We start from the raw sequence: 21,260 nt of genomic DNA on the forward strand, positions 1-21,260 counted from the left end.
CACGATAGACATTGGATTTGCACTGAATTTATTTTCTCCAGAGGCCAATTCCCTCAGTTTTTGCCCACCCATATCATTTTGTTGTTATGGACCCTCATCGTATGCACAAATGACTTAATTATGTTGCAGGTGGCAGCTATTTTTACTAATCTTGGAATGTGGAGTTTTGTACAATGTACACCTGCCACTTGAAACAACCACAGAAATGGCTTAAGATTGCTTTACTTCTATCCCATGGCTATTTAAAATCATGCATAAAATGTTGCTTATGTTTTTAACTGATTCATATGTTTACTATGTTAATCTTGCTGAATTTTCATTTTGTTGTTTTTATCTACACCATTTGTTGTTTTCAGCTAAATTGTAAATGAAAGCTCTTCATCAATATATTCTGGAACTAAATAAGAATAAAATGATGAATAATGGTACAAATAAACTTGACTTTTTCCAAAGATTGTGCTTCTATTTGACAAATACAGGCAGGTTTGTAAAAATGTATTATCTTCCATGAAAATGTGCTAATATAAAATGTCAACAGTCTTTGTGTGAGGAATACATTAATGTATCTTGGATGAACATGTTCAATTGTCTTTGAGTTAGTACTCTACTACTACTCTACTTTAAAGTATGCATAGCTGGGGTTGCAATAAGAGATCTTGCTGATGTCTAAGTTGCAGTGTGACATTTCATCAACAATTGTGACAAATGATGGCATTCAGTTTTTCCATAGCTTGAACTCACTGGTGTGCTATGATATGGCAGATGGAAGGAGCATTGGCAAACTTACAGTTTTCCACTTCCTGGCTGTCACTTCCAAGTTTGAGGAACGATGGAAATGAGAGAGGGATTAAGGATATGGTGACCATCCCCATCCTGTTTGAAGCACAGAAATAATGCATTTCAGATAAATCTATTCAATGCAGGAAGCGCTATAATAAAGCCAGTTTTGTACCAAATTTGTTTAAATCCAGATGTAGATACTTTTCTGTAGACATTGTAATGATGTGAGACACTGTAATGTAATGTCTTTGTGATTGAGATACTGATCAGTTCTGTTAGAAAAAAAAAGTACTGTTCTCTCTTATAGCAGAAACAGCAGAAGTATGCACTAAGATTCCCCTTCTATATAATTTAACATGGTGAATATGTTTACAAGTGATTCAATTCATACATTTCCGTTTTCTCTGACAGTCGAAGTAGGGGTCAAGTTGTGCTGCTGCCAATGACTTACTACTGTTGGCACAATGACACCATGTTTATGTTTGTATTTTGCGTGAGTAACTCCAGCATCTTATGCTGTTTCAACAACTGGCTTTAGTCGTGGTATGAGACTGACTCAGTTACTATACTTATCTTGTAAGGGATCCCACAGCTTTTAACATTTATTTCCGCTGCATCATCTTTGTTGGTTACAGATCCCTGATATCTACCATCCTAACTTTGATTTAAAAAGTACATTGAAATGTGTTGTGTCATGTGTTACACTGAAATACTGGTTATCACACCTTTTTGTTTTGCAGATTAACAAAGGTATTTATTGTATTATTATTATTCTCCATAAAGAAAAAAAAAGGTATTTATTCTAAGAACACAAAGAAGGTTATTAGGTAAAATAATGAAGAAAAAGACACTATGGTCAACGAAAATGACATGTGAGATTAAGATAAAAGGTGAATATTTACACGGCCAGGACATTTTGTTGGCTGCATGTCTTCCTCGCTTCTATTGTAGCTATATGGAGGATAGCTATATAAATCTGTCTATATGCTGCTAGAATTTATATTGTCCCTCTTCAGTATGGCCTGTCACACAAACTGTTGTTTTCATGATCACCCCCCCATAGTATGTGTCAGCCTGTGCTGCCTGAATAGATTGTGACAGGCAATGTGTGGGATGTCCCTTTGATGAATCTGGGCTTGTGTTCTCTTAGCAACCGCTTATTGCAACAAGAGTTAAAAGAAAGGCTAAAAACATCATCATTAGCATTCCTAACACAACCTTTAGTGTTCTGGTCACTTAAACCATGAGTTTCCTCCCATGGACATTTTACACGAAAGACACAGGTGAATTCATTAATAATAATTATAGTGTCATTAGCCTTATTAGTCATTCCTGTGCTTTCCCTGCAAGTAAAAATGTTCAGCTTTAGCAGACTGTAGTTTTGATGGTCAGCAATTATACCTGAATCTTTTGAAAACTGTTATATAAATCCTATATTTGACTACAGATAAATGCTCAATAAAGTCCATGTTAAGATATAGTCACCATTAAAGTAATAACAGGGTGAATCAGCATTATTATTTAAAAATATTTACAAAAACAGCTGACTAACAACCATACCTACACACCTAACTGGAACAGAGCCATAATCGGTCGTCTCTGTCAAACCTGTGTGTTTCTTATTATGACAAAACACCCACTGCCTGAAAAAGATTTGCTCTGTTCTATTTCCTCAGTACATCTTCAGCACAACAGTTTAAAACAGGAGCAGAGTCACAATCAAGATGATGGCAGGTACAATTACATGCTCCTTTTGTTTTTAATTATGCACATTCTTTTGACAAAAGACAACAGTGCCGGGAAAACTGTACAATTATGTGTTATTTCCATCTGTAATCTGTCCCTGTTTGGTTGTGTTAGCTTCACTTAGGCCTGTAACCCTACCAAAAGTCTTTCCCTTGTTACGCCCCGGTGTAACAAGGGAAATATGGTTATCATATTGAATTCAAATGGATTATTTTATGGTAAAGTTTTCACAGACTATCATGCATTTCACATATTTTTGCTTATATGTAATATGAAGGCCTGGGTGTCCCCCTAAGGTTGTTTGGACACTATAAAATGTGTCACTTCCACATTTGAATAATCTATGTCCCTGGGTGTTACACAAGTACGAAGGGTACTGTGTGCATGTTACTATTTGTTTCTCTGCGTTGTATATTGGAAAGAAGCATGGTTGGCCAATAACTTTGTCAGGTTGAAATGAGAAAACTCTAAAGTACAATGTTCTGTATATTCAGCAGAAAGATTCAAGCCTTTATAAACTTTGTGTTTACAGCTGACATTTGTATTTGTATTTATTTATTTATTTATTTAGCACAATAAAAACAGTGCAGGGAGGGAACGAAGCCCACAGGGCTTGTACAGAGTTCCACTCCCATCATCTACTATAAATAGAAAATAAAATATACAAACATAAGAAAACAATAATTAAGCAACAAATAACAATATAGAAAACACTGAAAAAGTCAGGACAGGAGATGTTTTTTCAGTGAGTTTTTGAAAGATGTAAATGACAATATAGACTTCAGATACATGTCTAGATTGTTCCACAATTTAGGACCTCTTAATAAAATATTAAATTGATGACCAGATGTTCGACAGAAGGGTAAATGAAGACTGTCGTTATGTCTAGTTGAGTATAAATGTAAATCGGATGAAAAACTAAAAAAATTATGAAAAGTATCCGGAAGATCTTGCTTATTATTGATAAACTTGTGCACAAATAAACATGAGTGATAAACACTGAGTCCATGAATGGGTAGTATTGAATATTTCCTAAAAATTGGTGCAGATGGTTCGTATCTACTAGACAGTGAGATTATTCTCAGGAATCTCTTCTGGATTATCAAGAGTTTGCTAAAATGAGTTGGATAAGTTCCTGACCAGACAACATTGCAGTAATTCATATATGGAAACAAAAAACTATAATACAAAGTCAAGTGAGCAGAGTGATGAATCAGGGGACAAACTTTTCTCAGTATACCAAGCATCTTCATTGATCTTTTGCATACATGATTGATATGGCTATTCCAATTAAGACCTTCATCCAGAACAACACCCAAAAATGTGGTGTGAGGTATTTGACGGACATAAAGCACATATACAATCTACCCTCACTTCTTTTTGCAAATGGCCATTGATTCATAAATTATTCATCCTCTTTCTCCTTAGTTTTTTCATAAAGTAGATTATAGCCCCATTATTAGCTAAAGTAGACCCACTGCAGGTTTTTTAACTAGATGCTGGCACAGGCACACTTGTGACTAATGACCTGCACCACGATATGAATAACTGGTAATTAATTAGCAAATTATAGTCATCCCAACCTTCCTGTGGAGTCAAAGATTCCACACGGAGTGCTTTTGCAGTGACACGGAAGTAACTGTAACCAGGCAACGTCGTCGTTACCATGGCAGCAGTGCTTGTCTCCGACGAAGTTGGTAATGACTGAATTAGCATAAAGATTAAAAGCGGTTCTTGAACAAAAGCAAGTAAAAAATAACAGCTATATAGCAAGTGTGAGTCTGTATGTGTCTGTTAAACATAGTTACAAGATGGCGGCAGCAAAATTAAGGAAACACAGAGTTTGCATTGAATGTTAACTTTAGCTAACAAAAGCTAAATGGAGTCGGAGGGGGCTGAGGGCAGATCGATGCGCTCTCATAATCACAAAACCAGTGTCAACGATACGTGGGTATTACTCACCCCCATGGTAAGTACTCTCACCATGACTTTACTGTTTTTTGATAAGATAATTGGAAAAACCTTTAGTTTTGTAGAGAGAGAGAGAAAAAAAACAACAACAACAACAAAAAGAAACTTGCAAGTCTATATCCGACCTTCAAGTTGGTGGTTGAACAGGGTGACCTATATCTTGTTTACTGTAACACAGGTGACCTATTTGAGAAACAATTTTGCAGGTCAACAGCTGCAAACTGCACCTTACAACAATCAAATCATCAGTACCAGAGAGAGCGCAGAGGGTGAGTCGTGACAGGGAATCCTCTGGAAAAGTATCACACTCTTTAATTACTCATTAAATTCTAAACTGGGTGCATTTGTTTTTCTCCACACACATAACAGATCGATTTTCAAGATGTTGTTAAAGAAACAAATGTAAATGTCACACAAATGAACCATCCTTGTAATACAGGTAAGTTTGAACCAATATGTTATTTCATTCTACTCACACACTAAACAGTCAGCCAAGTTTTTTAACAACTATATCCAGTATTCCAGAGGGATTTTTCTCAGCTTTACCATGTCCATTTTAGAAAAAAAGTTGCATGCATATGGCCCCAGACGAGTTATTCAGACACCTCCTGCACCATCATTTGCAAGTGGCTGCACTGAATATCCTGTACAAACTCCAGTTCTGTCAATGAGTAGCATTCAGAGTGGTTTGGCTCTAGGTGCATGTGCAGGGCAAGAAAACAAAGACAAATCCAAGAGGCCAACCCACAGTGCAGGGACCACGCACCACTGTGATGCCTTAAACCTTCCAAAACCAGCAGGTAAGTATGGCATGTGCTTGAGAAATATAGTAGAATTATAAACTGTTTTTACAGATATTGTATTACTTTAATAATTTTGTCTGATTTCTTTGTCAGGTGATTCACGAAAGCATAATCCTAAAGTATTTCCTGGTTTTCATTTCACTCGGTTGCCTTGTGATGGCTTTGCGTCAAGTTTTCAACGAATTGACTTGGACAGGTAATCCAAATTTTGATTAAGACCGAAGTCCTTTATTGCACAAACAACATTTTGACTTAGTTGCTTTCTCACGTCATGTCACATCATGTTGTACTATTTTATTTGTGAAATATCTTTTGTGTTAATAATATATGTTTATGTAGATAATATATTGTAATGCATGCCATATTTATAAGACTATCCCTGCACCTGCTGTAGAAAGAATAAGCCTTTTTTATAAAATGGCAAGTACTCCAGCTGACCACTAGGGAGCAGCAAGGTGCCTTAAAAATATTGACCCCTTGCACAATCTCTGCTAGGAAAAAAAAAAGCCTGATTTTTCACTAGCCGAACAAATCAACACGTTTGTGTATTTTTTTCCTCTTAATTATTCAGGCACTGTCTGGAAGAATGCCCCAAGCTGGACTTTATTGAAGAACTGCAACTTCTCAACCTCCAGCACAATCTAATAACAAGAATCCAGTATTTGTCACAACTGCAGAAGCTTGTTTTCTTGAACTTATATGACAATCACATTTCTGAAATGACTGGCATTGAAGCTCTATGCTCTCTCCGGATTCTCATGCTAGGGAAGAACAGGTTAGTTGAGTTGATATACATAGACTGTAGGCAGGTCATACAGTGCAGTAGCAGTAAAATAAGCAAATGATAGTGAGTAGGGGTTATTGCTGATAGTTAATGAAAATTTTGCAGGTAGTTATTTAATACGTATTTACAAATGCAATCTGTTAGATGGCAGGCATCATATGGGTTTTTAGCAGGTACTGTGATAAGAAAAAAAAATCGTCACGGCATTAGTCATCTGCATTTCAAGAAGTCAGTATGAAGATGATAAACATCACAAAAAATATGCAAATCACACTAATGACAGTTGTTCCATTTTATAATTTTTTCACTTTTTTTACACCACCAGAGAGTCATCTGAAATACCGAAAGACTTCAGAATATGTTGATTTTGTTTACTGTTTGTTTTCTTTTGGCATAAAAATAAATAAATAAATAAATAAATAAGTATATATATATACACATATATATCAGCCATTGAATATCCTGTACTAATGCTTAATATATAACCTATAAAAGATATTTGATATTTAATGTCTTGTAACATTTTCTCTGATATCCCACAGAATTCAAAAGATAAGCTCCCTGGAAAGCCTGGTCAAACTGAATATCCTGGATTTGCATGATAATAAGGTCAGTCACTGTTTTTAATGCTCCAACTTCACTATGACCTCATATACAACATGTTAGTCTTGTTAATATTCTTGCCTTTACAGTCACTAGAAGGACACTGTGATTTCAGCTGTACAGTTCAGCAGTAGTATTTTAGCTTCCAGGCATGACAGCAGGAGACCAAGCAAGAGAATTCAACTTGTCACGCTCATTCCAAACCCTTCCTTTAGTTAGTCCACTGGCCTATAAAGGGATGTCTATTCAAGCCAAGGCATTCATTAAAACAAAAATAACCTCAGTTTTTAGGGGGACTCTAAACAGTCTCTAACATTTGTATAGGTCCCAGCATTGTTGAACAAAGAAATGAGAACTATCAGAGCCCACAGGTTCTTGTCTAGAGTCCACTCCCACAGACATTTCCTCAGTGACCCTAACATAATTTATTCAACAGACACAAGTGTTTTAATGTTTTCAGCATTGGGAAAGGTTTTGTCCTCAAGCAGGTTATGTTATTTTCCATTTAATTTGAGTCTAAATCTATTATTGGAAGCGTTTACTCAGCCTGCACAATGGAGCTAATATTAAAAGCCTGAGAAATGATCTAAGTAACACTGATGTCAACTGAGGATTTTACCAGCTCCTGGAAAGGGAAGATAGAATTGAAAAGCTTCCCTTGGTCAAATTAGTATTTTGCCAGCACGCCTCCTACGCTTCTCCTCAGAGAGTGACTCTAGAGCCCTGCTAATAGTCCTTCCTTTTTGATGTTGGCTGCTCTTTACATGAGCTGGACTCCCAATCACTATTCAACAGATGACTATGTTTTTGTGGTGCTACAAAGGATGTTTTGTTACCCAATCTTATATACATTTATGTGTTTTCTTTGTATGAATCTACAATTACCGTACTATCTACAAGCATCATTTCGATAATGTGACATTAAATGAGTGTCCTAACAAATACAAATTTTGAAAAAAGCTCCTGTTGGTAACTGGAACACATTTTGCTCAGAGGTGGTCATTTACTGGCAGACAGTATTATGAGGCAGATGATAATTCTGATATTCTACTCAGCACAAGTGGGTTTTCACTCACTGACCTCATAACCCTCTGTTTAAACTTAAACAGCTGTGTTGATTTTTATTCATCATATTTCAAACACACAAGTATATCTGAACAGTCATAGCTTGAGAATAATAAAATGAGTAAAATCAGCAGCAGATACATTAATTACATTAATACTAGAAATTATTGTTATTTCAGCACAGACTGGTTGTTCAGTCACTGTTAGCCACAAAATCCCAGCCATTTGTCATTTCTCTGTGGATGATGCATGCCACAGGCAGTACATCACTGTCATCCGTTCAACTTCCCATCCTAATGCACGAGGGATCACTCCTACTTTTTACCCATATATATTTATGTTGCAGGATGTTGTTTGTTTCAGGTTTGCAAGGAGTGTTCAAAAAGAGATATGCTCTTTGGGAGTGTAGATCCAACCAACCCTCAGTCTGAGTGACCAAAGGATGGGACACAGTGTGACCTGACATTGGTTGAATAGTCAGACTTTTAAAGTTATAATGCTTTCCACTGGGACAATTTGACTTAAAAACTCACAGAGGACAGTGGAAAATGCCCCGCAGGGTCTATAAACTGTTCAAAAAATATCCTCATACATATCATAGTGACATTTTTGATTAAGTTTGACTGAATCTGTCATGTCTGGTAAACATCTCATTTTTTATGTAATGGTGAAGATAGGAGAGAGCCCCTTTACAGAAATGCTTATGCTTTTGCTTTCATGAATGACACACAAACATCTGTCACCATGTGTCATCTTCTTTGATGATAAAATCTGTTATATGAAATGTTTAAGATGTATTTATTATGTGACTGCTGATCTTTGTAGAAATTACTAAGTAGAAAAAGCATTGTGCTCAGAAATCTTATTAGTATTACACATACAGGTCAGATATTTTTCTTTGTAGAACTGCCGTAAGCATATTCTGTTTCTGACCTGTGCCACTGGAAAATACCTTATTCACAGGGTGTTACTCTACATTGTAGAGTAGAATGAGTTTATTGAATATAATTTTCATTGTAGGCAGCAGTATGTCATACATCTGCACATCAGACACAGGTCTGATGTGCAGATGTCTGTCTCGCTTAGGTCAGGAATACCAGAGAATGTGTCTGAGATATTGTTAACTTTGCATTTCTCCTCCTTTGGGAATGTGTTCCCTTTGTATTTGAACCTCTGAAGCATAACAACCCATTTTGTTACAAGTCTACCTGTAGTACCATTGGTAGTGTGTGATTTGTTGATTGATGACTTCATTCAGTCATGAAACCACAACTCAGCTATTGTAGAGGCTTGAATGAACCTTGAAGATCTGTTCCTACCGTGTCCATCACTTGTTTTCGTGGTAGGCTTTAGAGTGCACCTGATGAATGGCTTTAATTGTTAGTTTCCTTTTAAGCATTGTGCCACCTGTACACAGATTGTTAGTACATCTGGAGAGTTACCCTAGATCAGGGGTCTGCAACCTTTTGCTACTATTTAAAGGGCCATTGTGAGCTGAAGAAATACAACTGGAACCACAAGCACATTTGAGCCATTTAAATGCAGGTGTAATTCGTGACACATGTTTTAGCTCACAAAATATAAAACTTTTGTTGTGCTGTATTAGCTCCCCATTTTTTTTGAAGTGGATGATGAATGAAGGAGTTAAGGCATTAAACAATGATAGTAAAATCAGGATCTGTGTGTCGTCTACCCCTGCTTAGACACTTCTTCTATTAAATGGCGTTTAGTAGCATTATGAATTATGTCATGTATGCACATGCAGGTGATGTGATACACTGGCCGAGCAAAGATGGCATAACATTTCACTACAAGTGACATGCCAAGTTGTGCAGCAACAGTCCAAGGCAGGAAAGAGGACTATAAGAAATTCAGTAAGGAATTATGTGAAACAGTATTTAAACAAAAAAAAATACTCTGCAAATGCTTTAACAGGACAGAAATGTCAAAATGCAGTTTATTTGATCCCAAACATGCACCCAGTATATTGTTGTGGGTATTATATTTTTGTGTAATATTGCAATTCCCTGTATTAAAAAAAAGGGGGGGGGTGTTGATAAATCCCCAGTATACGTTCTCTTGGCGCCTTCATACACCCATCACATGTGCAGTATAAACTATAAGCAGAAAACACATTATTCACAGTTTAACAGCCACTGGAGATATTGCTGAAGGATGTTGTTGTCACTCTGACAGAAGCCCCTAAGTATTCAATGTTACAGAGTGTAAGGGGGAGAGACGTAAAATCACTAGTGAGTGACCCTAAAATACTTATTTGTTTTATGATTTTGGAGGTAAAAACCAGTTATGGCTTTGTACATATCTTGAATAAGTCTCACGTTCAAATCATACAGATTGCAGCTGCAAAAGAGTTCACAGTGAGATCCATGAGAGTACTAAAACCTGCCTTTGTGTTTTGTAGCAGATGTCTTGGATACTAAAAAGAAAATAGTACTCTCTGGTTTTGGCTTAATTATACCCCAGAAACATTTAGATTCTGAAAAGATGTGAACCATGATGATCATGGATTGAAAAGAGTACAAGACGATGTGTGTGTTCTCAGATGTTTTACTCTCTACTCTTCTTGCCTTCTCCTGCTACTTATGGTTACTTTGATTTGTTATTTACATAATTTTAAGGGTCTTTTTACATATTCCACTTTCTTTCAGATTGCCAGAATAGAAAACATGTCTCACCTGAGCGAGCTGAGAGTGTTGAACTTGGCAGGAAACAACATTGGTAGAGTGGAAAACCTGCATGGCCTTGGCTCTTTGACTGAGCTCAACCTGCGACATAACTGCATCTCTGCTTTGGTGAGAGGCCTTTTTCACTTTTGGTGGCAGCTAAATGCACTTTTTTCAGGAGTAAATAATGTTGAGAGGACATGATGATATTTTTTTCTGTTTACACCCTTTCAATAGTGCATATAAGAACTGAAAATGTAAAACAAGTGTTGCAAAGTATGTCAAAGAATAATTAAAATTGAATGGGCTGCAGAGGTTTTGTAGTGTTAGTAGAAAGGGTAGTTGCCAAATTTGTACACTTTCGTAGCAGAGTATGTGTACTTTTTTGGTCTTAAAATTTGCTGTTGTACTGTGTCTCATCTGCAAACATTACAGAGACATTTGGAGTCATGGGTGCACTGATCATACTGAGACATCCTGTGGTTTCCAAGAGCTTAGAACAGCATTTGGTTCAGGTGTGAAATATCACCTGCACTGGTGAACTGGTGTACGCTGCCAATGATAATATGCTCCATGAATATGACTTCTGCGTTCTGATGCACAATCCAAGACAGACATCCTGACAACTGTTAGCGAGGAAAATCTCTTACCTTGGAAAATGTTCCTCACATGATAAAGATGCCATGTTTTTTCTTTCAACTTTGTGCCATTACTTCAGAGTAAGTGTTCTGGTGGTAATGTTTCCTATTGTCACAAAATAACAAATACTAAAATCACATCAATAGAATCTTTGTGAGAAAGTGTTTGGTGAAATGTATCTTATTGGTGTTACCCAGGGAGACACAGCTCATTACCCACAACCTCCCACCAACTTTTTGGCTTAGTGAAAGAGAAACTGGATATTCTTAACGTGGAAATTCACTCCCTTTGGTTTCTATAGTTTTAATCTGATAAACAGAACAGTGCATGCCAAAACAGGCCCCTTCATTTGTATGCAAATCCCCTAAGCCCTTTCCTGCTTGTTGGGGTAGAAAACTAGACTAGAATCCAACATTGTGTATCGGCTAAAACTCCTTCCCATCACTCACCCTCTACTCTCCTCTGCCTCCAAGTTTTGATCCAAAACCACTTCCAGTCCTAATTATTGGATGTAATGTTTTATTTGATATACATGGGTGGAAAAATGCTACCTCTCAGCAGATTCTCCAGTCTCTGTCATTAGTTATGTTTGCTGCCAAGTCCTTATAACATGCACAAAGTAAATAACCATCTTCCAGGTGTCCTGGTTTTTCCCTTTGATTCAAGGCAGTGAAAATAGTTGTAAGGGACTTTAAAATGAAGTTTAAGACTTGGTGATATCTTGGACTCAGCCAGCAGCCATGCAGCCAACCCAGATACCTCTAATTTATTGTGTTCCTTTAAGTTGTGCAGCTATCTTGTATATTCTAATCAGAAATGTTTTTCATATTGTAGCCATAATTTTTTTGCTTGAATCCATGATAAATCTGGTAAGCTCCACAGCTTATTGGAGTAAGCAGTAACTGATAACTCAAAAGTGATTCATTACACAGCCACTTCTGAGGAAAGAATGCTGTGTACATGTGCTCCCGGGTGGGTCTTTCCATTGAGAAATCCTGTGGCACTTAGTGATGCATTTTAGATTTTTGGCAGAAGCAGACAAGGCAAAAAAAAGCATCACCCAGAGACAGACTGGCTTTATGGATTAGAATGATGGGCATGTTGGGTTTTGGGCCAGTAATGACTCAACATTAAGAAGGGAAAAACAAATAATGTACAGTTTTGTTTGTCATAGCTAATCTTTGGAGGTGGTTCACTGATTAAACATATCTCTTGAATTAATATGAATTGTTAATATAAATGCGTCATCTTGCTTAGGTCTACATGAGTATTATATTGAGCAAACTAGTATTGCTATTATGTTTACTCAGTCTTTTGTAATACAAAGGTTTTTGCAATGCCTTAATTGTCAAAATATGAAGTAAAGCAGGCAGTAAATCATTTACAAAGACACTTTTGCAACTCAACATCCACACACATCCCTACTGCAAAAACAACACAGGACCAAATACTTTACACATGAATTTGTCACGTGCACCGTGTACAGTCTTATCGCACAATACCTGAGACCAGGTGTGTGTGTGTTAGCTAAGTCCAGCCTATTGAAAAAACAGCCTCAAAGCACAAAAACTTACAGTCTTTTAACCCCCCCTTAATGTCCACATGAACTTATATGTTTATTTGAGCAACCTTTGTGCTCCTTGTCATGTGTGTTGTTGCATGCAATAGAGTCAGCAGTGATGAGAGGTAACCCTGTGTTCCTGAGTAATGCCTTTTAGAGCTCAGTATGAGTGTGAAAAATAAAGACACGCAAGCTGTCAGGAAGAGGAGGGTGGAGCTCGGATAAAGAGGTGAAGGCACGGGCACACAGACACACAAATACATATCCTCAGGCAAACAGGTACACACACACACACACAGCAATAAGACTATACACATACTCTCATCAGATCCTGCCAGCTGATTGGCTCTTATCAATCATGTTGTTTGAAAAAGAGACCAGATTGGTGGGTGATTGTGCAGCACATCAGCACAGTGATGACATCATTCTGTCTGAGAAAGGACTGCTATATTTAGTCTGAGACAGCATGCAGAAGCTTCACCAGCATCCACATAGTGACTGAGAACAGAGACTGAGACAGAGACAGCATGAAGCACGGTCAGTTCAAACTAGTCCTGGATGATATGACTTGCAGATTTCTAATAGAGGAAAATATTTTTGAGTTGTTTCCTACAGCATTACAGGTCCATAAAAAATCCTACTTATATTTGCCTCAATACAAATACACACAATTAGCTATACAGTCATAATCTGATTTCACAATATTTTGTGATCAACAGAAATGTATATATCCATCCACAATTTGGAATTTAGTTTTGCTTCTAGTTTGCATTACAAAACCACAAAAAGTCAGTCTTAATACATTAATTTGTCAGTATCCTGTGTTATAAAGCTTGTTAGACACTGAATAATGATGATGAAGTTTACAGGTTCCCATATTGACAGTCACAAGTTAAGTTACCCTGACAGATTTCTTAGTTGTTCTGCATCAGACGTCCTTTTCACAACCTGATTTTGGTGTCTTATACTGTAGAGACCATCTCTTAAATAATTTACTTCAGATGGAAGCTTTGTGGAGGTCACAATTCAAGTCTAGCCATGCAAATGCATCTGTGCTTTGCCACGATAATATAATGTTGCTGCAGGAAGAACCCACTTCTACCCTCTCCATGTTACAATTTTCTAATTCCCCTCACTATGCAAATTAACCACAACAACTTCTGAACTGCAAATTCATACATGTTTGTTTGTGATATTTTCATTTGCAGGGATTTAGTCAATTTAATACTGCAGCTCACTTCTTCACATAGAAGTGTTCCCCCAAGACAAGTTCTCTCCTGACACAATTTTGCAAATTCACTGTCGTGGGATCCTACACTTAGTGAAACACAAGATGAATGTGATTCTATAAACTAGCCAAACAACCCAGAGAATTTTTAACCATAATCTACAAGGATAGTGGATTTGTGGCTAAATGAGACTACTGTGCCACTCAAGTGTTATTAGAGCATGCACTGACATTAAGCACAACTGCAGTTGTTGACCTTTAGTGAGACTTTTAGTCAGGTCTAGTAAAGGTTAGGGAGGATTTGTGGATCAAGCACACAAAATTGACAGAAGTCCCTGCAGATCTGAATTGTGAAAAATGTTACAGTAAACAAACACATTACTAAACATTGTCTTCTGTTTTGTGGTTCAGTACAATAAAACACAAGTTTTTGTAATTGGGGATTTTTTAATAAATCGTACATTCCCCTATGCATCAGCATAAGCATCGGTGTTGTGTAGTGTCCATACATAAGACGCTTGAAAGTAGACAGACTCTCCCTCGTATTGATCCTAATGTCACATACTAGACAACAGTGAGCTTATTGTGAAAGACCTTTCACAGCAGATATTTTGGCTTGTCTCAGCAGGAAAAACACAAGTGATCCAAATAACATTGGTGAGGGATTGGTCCATTTTAAATATACTGGGCAGCCATGACAGTTAGTCAGCATGCACAAACCAGAACCCTGGCACTGATGTATCTACATGTAGGTGTATCATTTCCGGAGAATGTGTCAGTGTGAATGAATGTAATTACTCACAGTTAAAAACATCTGCTTTTAAAAAAGGCCTATTCCAACTAGTGAAACAAGGATAAGTAAATACTGTCGGAGAATAAGGATTTATCTGAAGGTTAAAGTGTTGAGGTTCTGTATTTCCGATTATCCTCCTGGCAAAGGAGCTAGCATCACATAGCTCAGTTGAAAGGAGAGTACGAACAATACTAGAACACACAGCTAGTGGGTGGCCGCAGTATGGGTGGACGCTGATGCAGCTCATTCACACTGCTGATGGGAGTGTCCTCTCCCCTTCCCTCCCTACATGCACAACACTGGTCATCCACACATGGCACAGAACAGACTTTGACACTGCTGAACTCGGCTAGTCCACAATAATACCATCTGATAAGCTACAGTAAAGTCATTTTAGTTGTGACATTGCCTGTGTCCCTGTGTGTCCTCTTTAGCTTTCCAACCAGCCGACCAGCTGCTGCTCTTCACCCCACCCCCTCACCAAATTCTGCATCGATTTTGATGCTGAGCCTGGCTGACAAAGCGACAACCCCCATCCCAGTCTGAATGTATCCTAGCTATTGTTTTTGTGTGATGAGATACCGTAGCTAGCTGCTCAGCGTGCATTAGACTGGCTGTGTATGTGTTCCAGTGAGCATTTTGAGGCAGCTTCCTGCAGTAGGGGATCTCTGCATTAGCGCAGCACACACTCCCCTCCCCCTCCCCTCCTCCTTTCTTCCTCGCTCTCTCTGCTGCCCCACCTCTCCATGTGCAGACGAAGCAGCATGCTGTATGTGTGTGTGCATGCGCAGGGTGGATGGGGATGCTGTATGCTGGAGCTGAGAGCTGCAAGGTGACTGAGGGAATGGAGAGGGATAGCAAGCTCTGACGACAGTGACGATGCAGTGCCCTCGTCCTGAACACCTTCTCTTCTTCACGTCCCTCCATCTCTTTCTCTTCCCTCTCCCTCTTTCTCTGTTTCTTTTTAGACTGAAGTGGACTTCCTGCCCTGCTTGCAGCGCCTCTTTCTCAGCTGCAACAACATCACCAGGTAAGAGCTCGTACTGCTTAACTCCCTCCTCCCCACAGGGCAGGGACTGGGATAGTGGCTGGACAGTGCCACGTCCCCTCCCTTGGGTCTTGGCAGGGCCTGGCCAACATGCTCCAGACAGAACACAGCCACAGATATAGGTTCGCTGTGGTAGGCAGGTTCTGTAACCTAGAAAATAATAACCTGTGTGTTTTTTATTATGTATTATTAGTTATGATTATTTATTGTTGGTAATTAGTGTCACTCAAGAGATGCGAATGACAGTTCTTTAAAGTTCCTCAGTGAACAGAGTAGATTGAAAGGAAGCTGAATTTCGTGGCCAATTAATAACCAATTTGGAGACTGATTCAAAACCAGTAGTACTGTTTCATGCCAGCACTGCTGTTCAAGTGTCTGTGTATCAGGACCTGACTCATTCTTATTGGGTTGAAAAATCCACAATGAATGATCCGTTTGCATTTTAAACTACACAGGACAATGAATAAAAAGACCTTTAAAGTACATTATAATTATTCAGTTAATTTCAATTAAATTAATGCAGTATGTACATATAATATCCACTATATTTTCATTATTATAATAATGACACTTTCAGTAAAGGCAGCTATATTAAAACTCTCTCGATCAGTGCTAATGACATAGCAACCTGCTGTTTGTACTATTTGAAACTGCACAGTGCTGGCAGGAAGGTAGTCCTTTGTTGCTAGGTAGAAGGGCTGAATGGTCTGATCCACTTTGTGCCGTCAATTTGCCTGGCAGCAGATGAAAGAAGAAAAACTTAACTCATAATTGTTTTCAATTACTGTATAACCCAAAAGAACATATTGTATACTAAACCAAATTAAGTTAGCCACATTATTCTGTGGGAAAAAGACATGCATATCTGAGTGTAAGATGAAGTCCCTACTCTGTCAGAACACATATTTTTCCTATGTGTAGTTAGAACCAGATAGCATCCAGGAACATGTTAATGGCAAGAACTACTATTGAGCAGTAACACACCCTAGAGGGTAGTTTATGCAGTCTGTTGAGATCTTATAAATGGCCTACTCACTTCAAACATGCCTTAGTGTTAGAATTAATTGTCTCCTTCATAGCTGTTACATGTAAACACACATGTTGCACTATATGGGGTAAATAACAAATACATGTTACTCAAAGCTCCCTGTGATCTAAATATCATATTATTAACAGTCTTTTCCAAAACATGGGCTTTAATAGTTGATCAGAGGTTATTATCTTGTGTACTTGTGTAGTGTAGTTGTTCCTTAGGTAGTTTCACTTCCTTGCTCCCTGTGTAATGCCAGGCTGCTAGTGTTCCTGATAAACTACCAGTGTCTTGCTTTATCTTGCCTCCACCCTGTCAACACAACCCCAGCTTAAAGCATCAGAATGCTGACACAGATGGGGAGTTTTTTTTCTCTTTGACTTACCCAGTAGATGACTCAGTTTTGTTAGGAGTTAGGTTATTGTGCTTATCTGTTATTGCAAAGCATTCCATTTATCTGGTATTGTGTTAACTGACCTTCACTCAGTTACATTTCCTCTCTATATATATCTGTTGTAGTTTTGATCAGCTAGCCTGCCTTGGAGAAACGTGCTCCCTTTCTGAGCTCACCCTGGATGGGAATCCTGTAGCCCTGGAGACATGGTACAAGCAGGCCGTCCTGCGCTGTGTGCTTCATCTGAAACAGCTGGACATGAAGCGCATCACAGTAAGGCTGAAAGTTTAACTGTTTCTCTGTGTTTACAGGAGAAAGGTCTGGCCACTGAATACATGTTGCTACTTACGGTGCTCAATATTAAGTTTGCTAAATTTACTAGCTTTCAGGTTACATCCCAGCCAAAACCTTACATCACAATAATGATATCATACATTCAATGTGTTTCCAAAGCCAGGATTACCATGCCATATTTTTAGTCATTCACACTCAGATATTTCCCTAAACCTCTATATATAGATTTATATCACTGTTTGCACATACGCCTCTGAAGGATACTGTTCTTGTTGATTCTTGAGATAAATGTGTTAGTGTATGACATAAACGCACATAAAGCAAACTTTTGAGAAGCCACATAGGTTGTCTGCTATTCACTATCAGCCATGCATTACCACGCTTCTGTACACCTTGATAATACTGTTGTCATTAATCTTTATTATTATTCTTACTGGTTTCACAGCATTCATCACGTTCTTGGTTCATTGCATGTTCAGTACAAACATATGTGATGGCTACACTTGGACTATGTGCTAATCATTTATAATACACCTAATGTATTTTCAGTCGAAGTCTATCACTGTTTATTCTCAAAACATATGGTTATTGTATTTACTCAGTATGTCAGCAACACGCTACAGTCAAATGTCAGCCTGCTTTTTAGAGGATGTCATGCAGGAAGCACCCAGGTCTGAGCTTGCACCTTTAAGGAATCTAAGTACCACACACCTTGCCCTCAAAACATGCTGCTCATATGGTAAAACTCCACCTTTAAAAAAAAAGCTCAAGTTTTTACTTGATTTTTAAGGTGCACTTGATCTTTTAGCAGGTTTAGCAAGTTTCATGACCTAAAGGCACATTAAAACCCTCCAACAAGTTTCAATCTACAGCTGTCAATCCTGACCACTGGGCTGAGTTTTGTTATCTAAAGATTTCCTTTTTGGAAAGACAAATATTTGATATGACAGTAGTAATGGTAGAATAAAGTGATGTTTCCATTTTTCAAACTTTGGCATGTTATTGGTAGAAGAAAAAAGGACAGTAGCCACTGAAGATCTAAAGTTTTTCTCACCAACTGATTTGATGAACATGCCCCAGTGCACTCTGCTGTCAGTACTGGTGAGATCTGATTATATGAGATAAAATCTTCCACTGACTGCCAGCAGATTGGCTGTTATTTATGAATGATGTGGGAGTTAATACAGTAAACACAGTAATACTGTTCTGCTTTGATAGATGCTTTGTCATTAAAACTACTCCTTTCTGTCCTCCATAGGAATAATCTATGCATTTTCACAACAGATAAAATTATTGCAAAAACTAAATCAGCCTTGCACCAAATATGAAATTGTTAGGGAAGTATGAAAAATACAAATTAAAAAAAGAAAACAGTGATGTTAAAGTTTATTTTGACTTGTATTTCATAGTATGAACACAACATATTTTGTTGGTCATCTTAATTTCATTTGTGGATATACATCAGCTCCTCACATTCACACTTCACCAAAGTTAAGAGGAAGTTTAAACACATGCGACATGAAATCTGGAACTGATCTTGCTTAAAGATATCAAGTAATCTAATAGCATTACATGGACAAAGAAAAATAATAAAATGTTTTATAAAGTTAATGGTTTTTGTCACAAACTTCAGACATGTAAAAATACCATAAATTAGTTTTACTATATATGTAGGGATCTGTCCATTTGTCCACAGTCAGCATCATAGACCAAACCAACGTAGTGTTATTTAAGCAGAGCATCATCTTCAGCTATTAATATTAATCAGTCATGGTATACCCAAGTAGTTTTGCACATTACGAGTTGTTTTCATTACATTAGTTTAAAGTATTAACATACATTCCTAGCATATTATTTACTTCCGACTGACTTACATCACCACTAGTACCTTGACTTCAGTGAGGTTAGCATGTCCATGGTACTGATCAGACTTGAGCATCCTTTCTGCTAGCTCTTTACAGATAGCTGAATATCCCCTAGCCCTCAGCTGGCACATTCAGATTGTGTTGGCAGCATTGCATTCTGGGAGTTTTGGCTTTCCCCAACAGCTGTACTCAGTTGATCCGAGACTGAAAATCAGACAGATAATCCCGTGATGCATCCGGCTGGTGTGAGAATCATACCCTGACTCCTCAGTGGTCTAGTTCTGATGTTGAAAACAGTCTTACTGGCGACATCTTTTGTGGCTCCACTCTCTCTTGAATAATTCAGAACTCATGAATGGAGCGACACTCTGATTCTACAAGCTATGTTTTTCAGGACGAGGATCGGCGCATGGCTGGTGTACAGGCTCGAAAAGAGGAGGAGAAGAAGAGGGAGAGTCACAAGCAGACCATTCATAAGGTAACACTGGTCCTGGATCTGATTGGCTTCAGCTGTCTTTATCTGCCTGCATTTAGAATTCTAAGTATACAGCAACTACACAATGGCAGGCTAAATCTCAGACAATTAATTCTTTTATACACTGAATGTAGTGAGAATAATTATTTTTGAAGAACTGGACAGACTGTTTGTTGCATACAGAGGTATTATAAAAGTAATTTAGTAATTTTAATCCATTGCATTTGACAGCAGTGGGAAGCATTAATCCTTATGCTATGCCAGTTTATATAAAAGCAATGAACAGATTTATACCTTAATATTCTTAATATCTTCTATGCCACAGGATTGTGTTTGAGTGGGATATTAAATACACTTTTTTGAATGCTGACTTAAACTCTAAACTTTCACCTGTATAAACATTTTTACTTACGAACATTATGGTCAGAGCAAACTGTACATTGTCTTTACTATCACTATAGAATGGATTTTTAATTTAATGGATGTGTGTAAATTTTACTAAAGTAATTAAAAGTGGTTTGAGGTGTTCTTTTCTGCAGAGATAATTCATCTTTGCTATAATTACGTTTATCTGGATGTGTTCTTGCATTCTATATGCTGCATTAGTGTTTTCTGGTAACAGACAGTGTCTATGCAGAATGTATTGTGTCTTACTAACCCAAGTCCTGTTAATGCGTCAAATTCTTAAAATGTTGTATTGAATGCTGCGGCCAAGGGTCCATAAGGATGTTTGATTTTCTGTGTACTTATACTGACTCACCCCTGCACTGAGGTGTGGCTCATTAAGTTAATGAACATATTGAAACTACCGCTTGGCCCAGAAAGACAACACAAGGGCAGAAATCTGCACTCTTGCAGAATGAGGATGTCAGTTTTACTACTGAAAAAGCGAGCTGTAGTTAAATCTAAACTAAAGGGCCACCCAGTTGGGTGCGTTGCTCTGCCAAGGCCCTACTTCACACTGTTTGACAATGTAAAAAAAAAAAAGCATTTGTCCCCTTTGCTGATGTTCTCAAAAATCCTGCAAACAAACCAGTACACAGATGTAGGCACAGACCTAACCTCCAAGCTAAACACTGGGACAATTACTTATACCACTTTCTGTTTTAATCTAAATGAGGTATAATATCCACTGTAAAGGCAAGTAAGTTCCTATACAGCTTTTGCATCATGACAGAATAAGTTTGCCCCATAGAGGATAGAAAGGTTCAGTTGCATTTGGTCCCTGTGTTCTTCTGAGGAGAACTGTCACTTGAAACTGTCCTCTGTGTGTCTTGCATTTATCCAGGAGAAGCGGCGTCTGGCAATCCGTAATGCAGCACAGCAGTGGGAGGGTGTCAGGGCCTGCCTGGAGCTGCCATCAACAAATGGCGCTAAAGAAGAGCTTAGTCCAGAGAATAGCCCTGCACACACCCCTGCTCAGACTAATGGCGTCACGCAGGAGTCTTCCCCAGATGAACCAAGGTACACATCACATCACATCAACATGGGGTCAAA

The 21,260-nt window shown here is 38.0% G+C and overlaps 1 protein-coding gene across 1 annotated transcript in view; it reads left to right on the top strand.

The window, feature by feature from the left end:
• The first annotated feature begins 4,893 nt into the window (after positions 1–4,893).
• The window catches only part of lrrc49 (leucine rich repeat containing 49), a 30,398-nt gene continuing 14,031 nt past the window's right edge, over positions 4,894–21,260 (top strand). Inside the window, exons 1-10 of the mRNA XM_030130092.1 lie at positions 4,894–4,936; positions 5,058–5,297; positions 5,394–5,496; positions 5,872–6,075; positions 6,627–6,693; positions 10,422–10,565; positions 15,626–15,687; positions 17,255–17,402; positions 19,683–19,766; positions 21,052–21,227. Of these exons, the coding sequence (XP_029985952.1) occupies positions 4,915–4,936; positions 5,058–5,297; positions 5,394–5,496; positions 5,872–6,075; positions 6,627–6,693; positions 10,422–10,565; positions 15,626–15,687; positions 17,255–17,402; positions 19,683–19,766; positions 21,052–21,227 (1,250 nt within the window). The 5' untranslated portion in view covers positions 4,894–4,914. The remainder of the gene's footprint in view (positions 4,937–5,057; positions 5,298–5,393; positions 5,497–5,871; positions 6,076–6,626; positions 6,694–10,421; positions 10,566–15,625; positions 15,688–17,254; positions 17,403–19,682; positions 19,767–21,051; positions 21,228–21,260) is intronic.

This window comes from Sphaeramia orbicularis, chromosome 3 (assembly GCF_902148855.1).
Source record: "Sphaeramia orbicularis chromosome 3, fSphaOr1.1, whole genome shotgun sequence".
In the NCBI taxonomy this organism is placed as follows: domain Eukaryota; kingdom Metazoa; phylum Chordata; class Actinopteri; order Kurtiformes; family Apogonidae; genus Sphaeramia; species Sphaeramia orbicularis.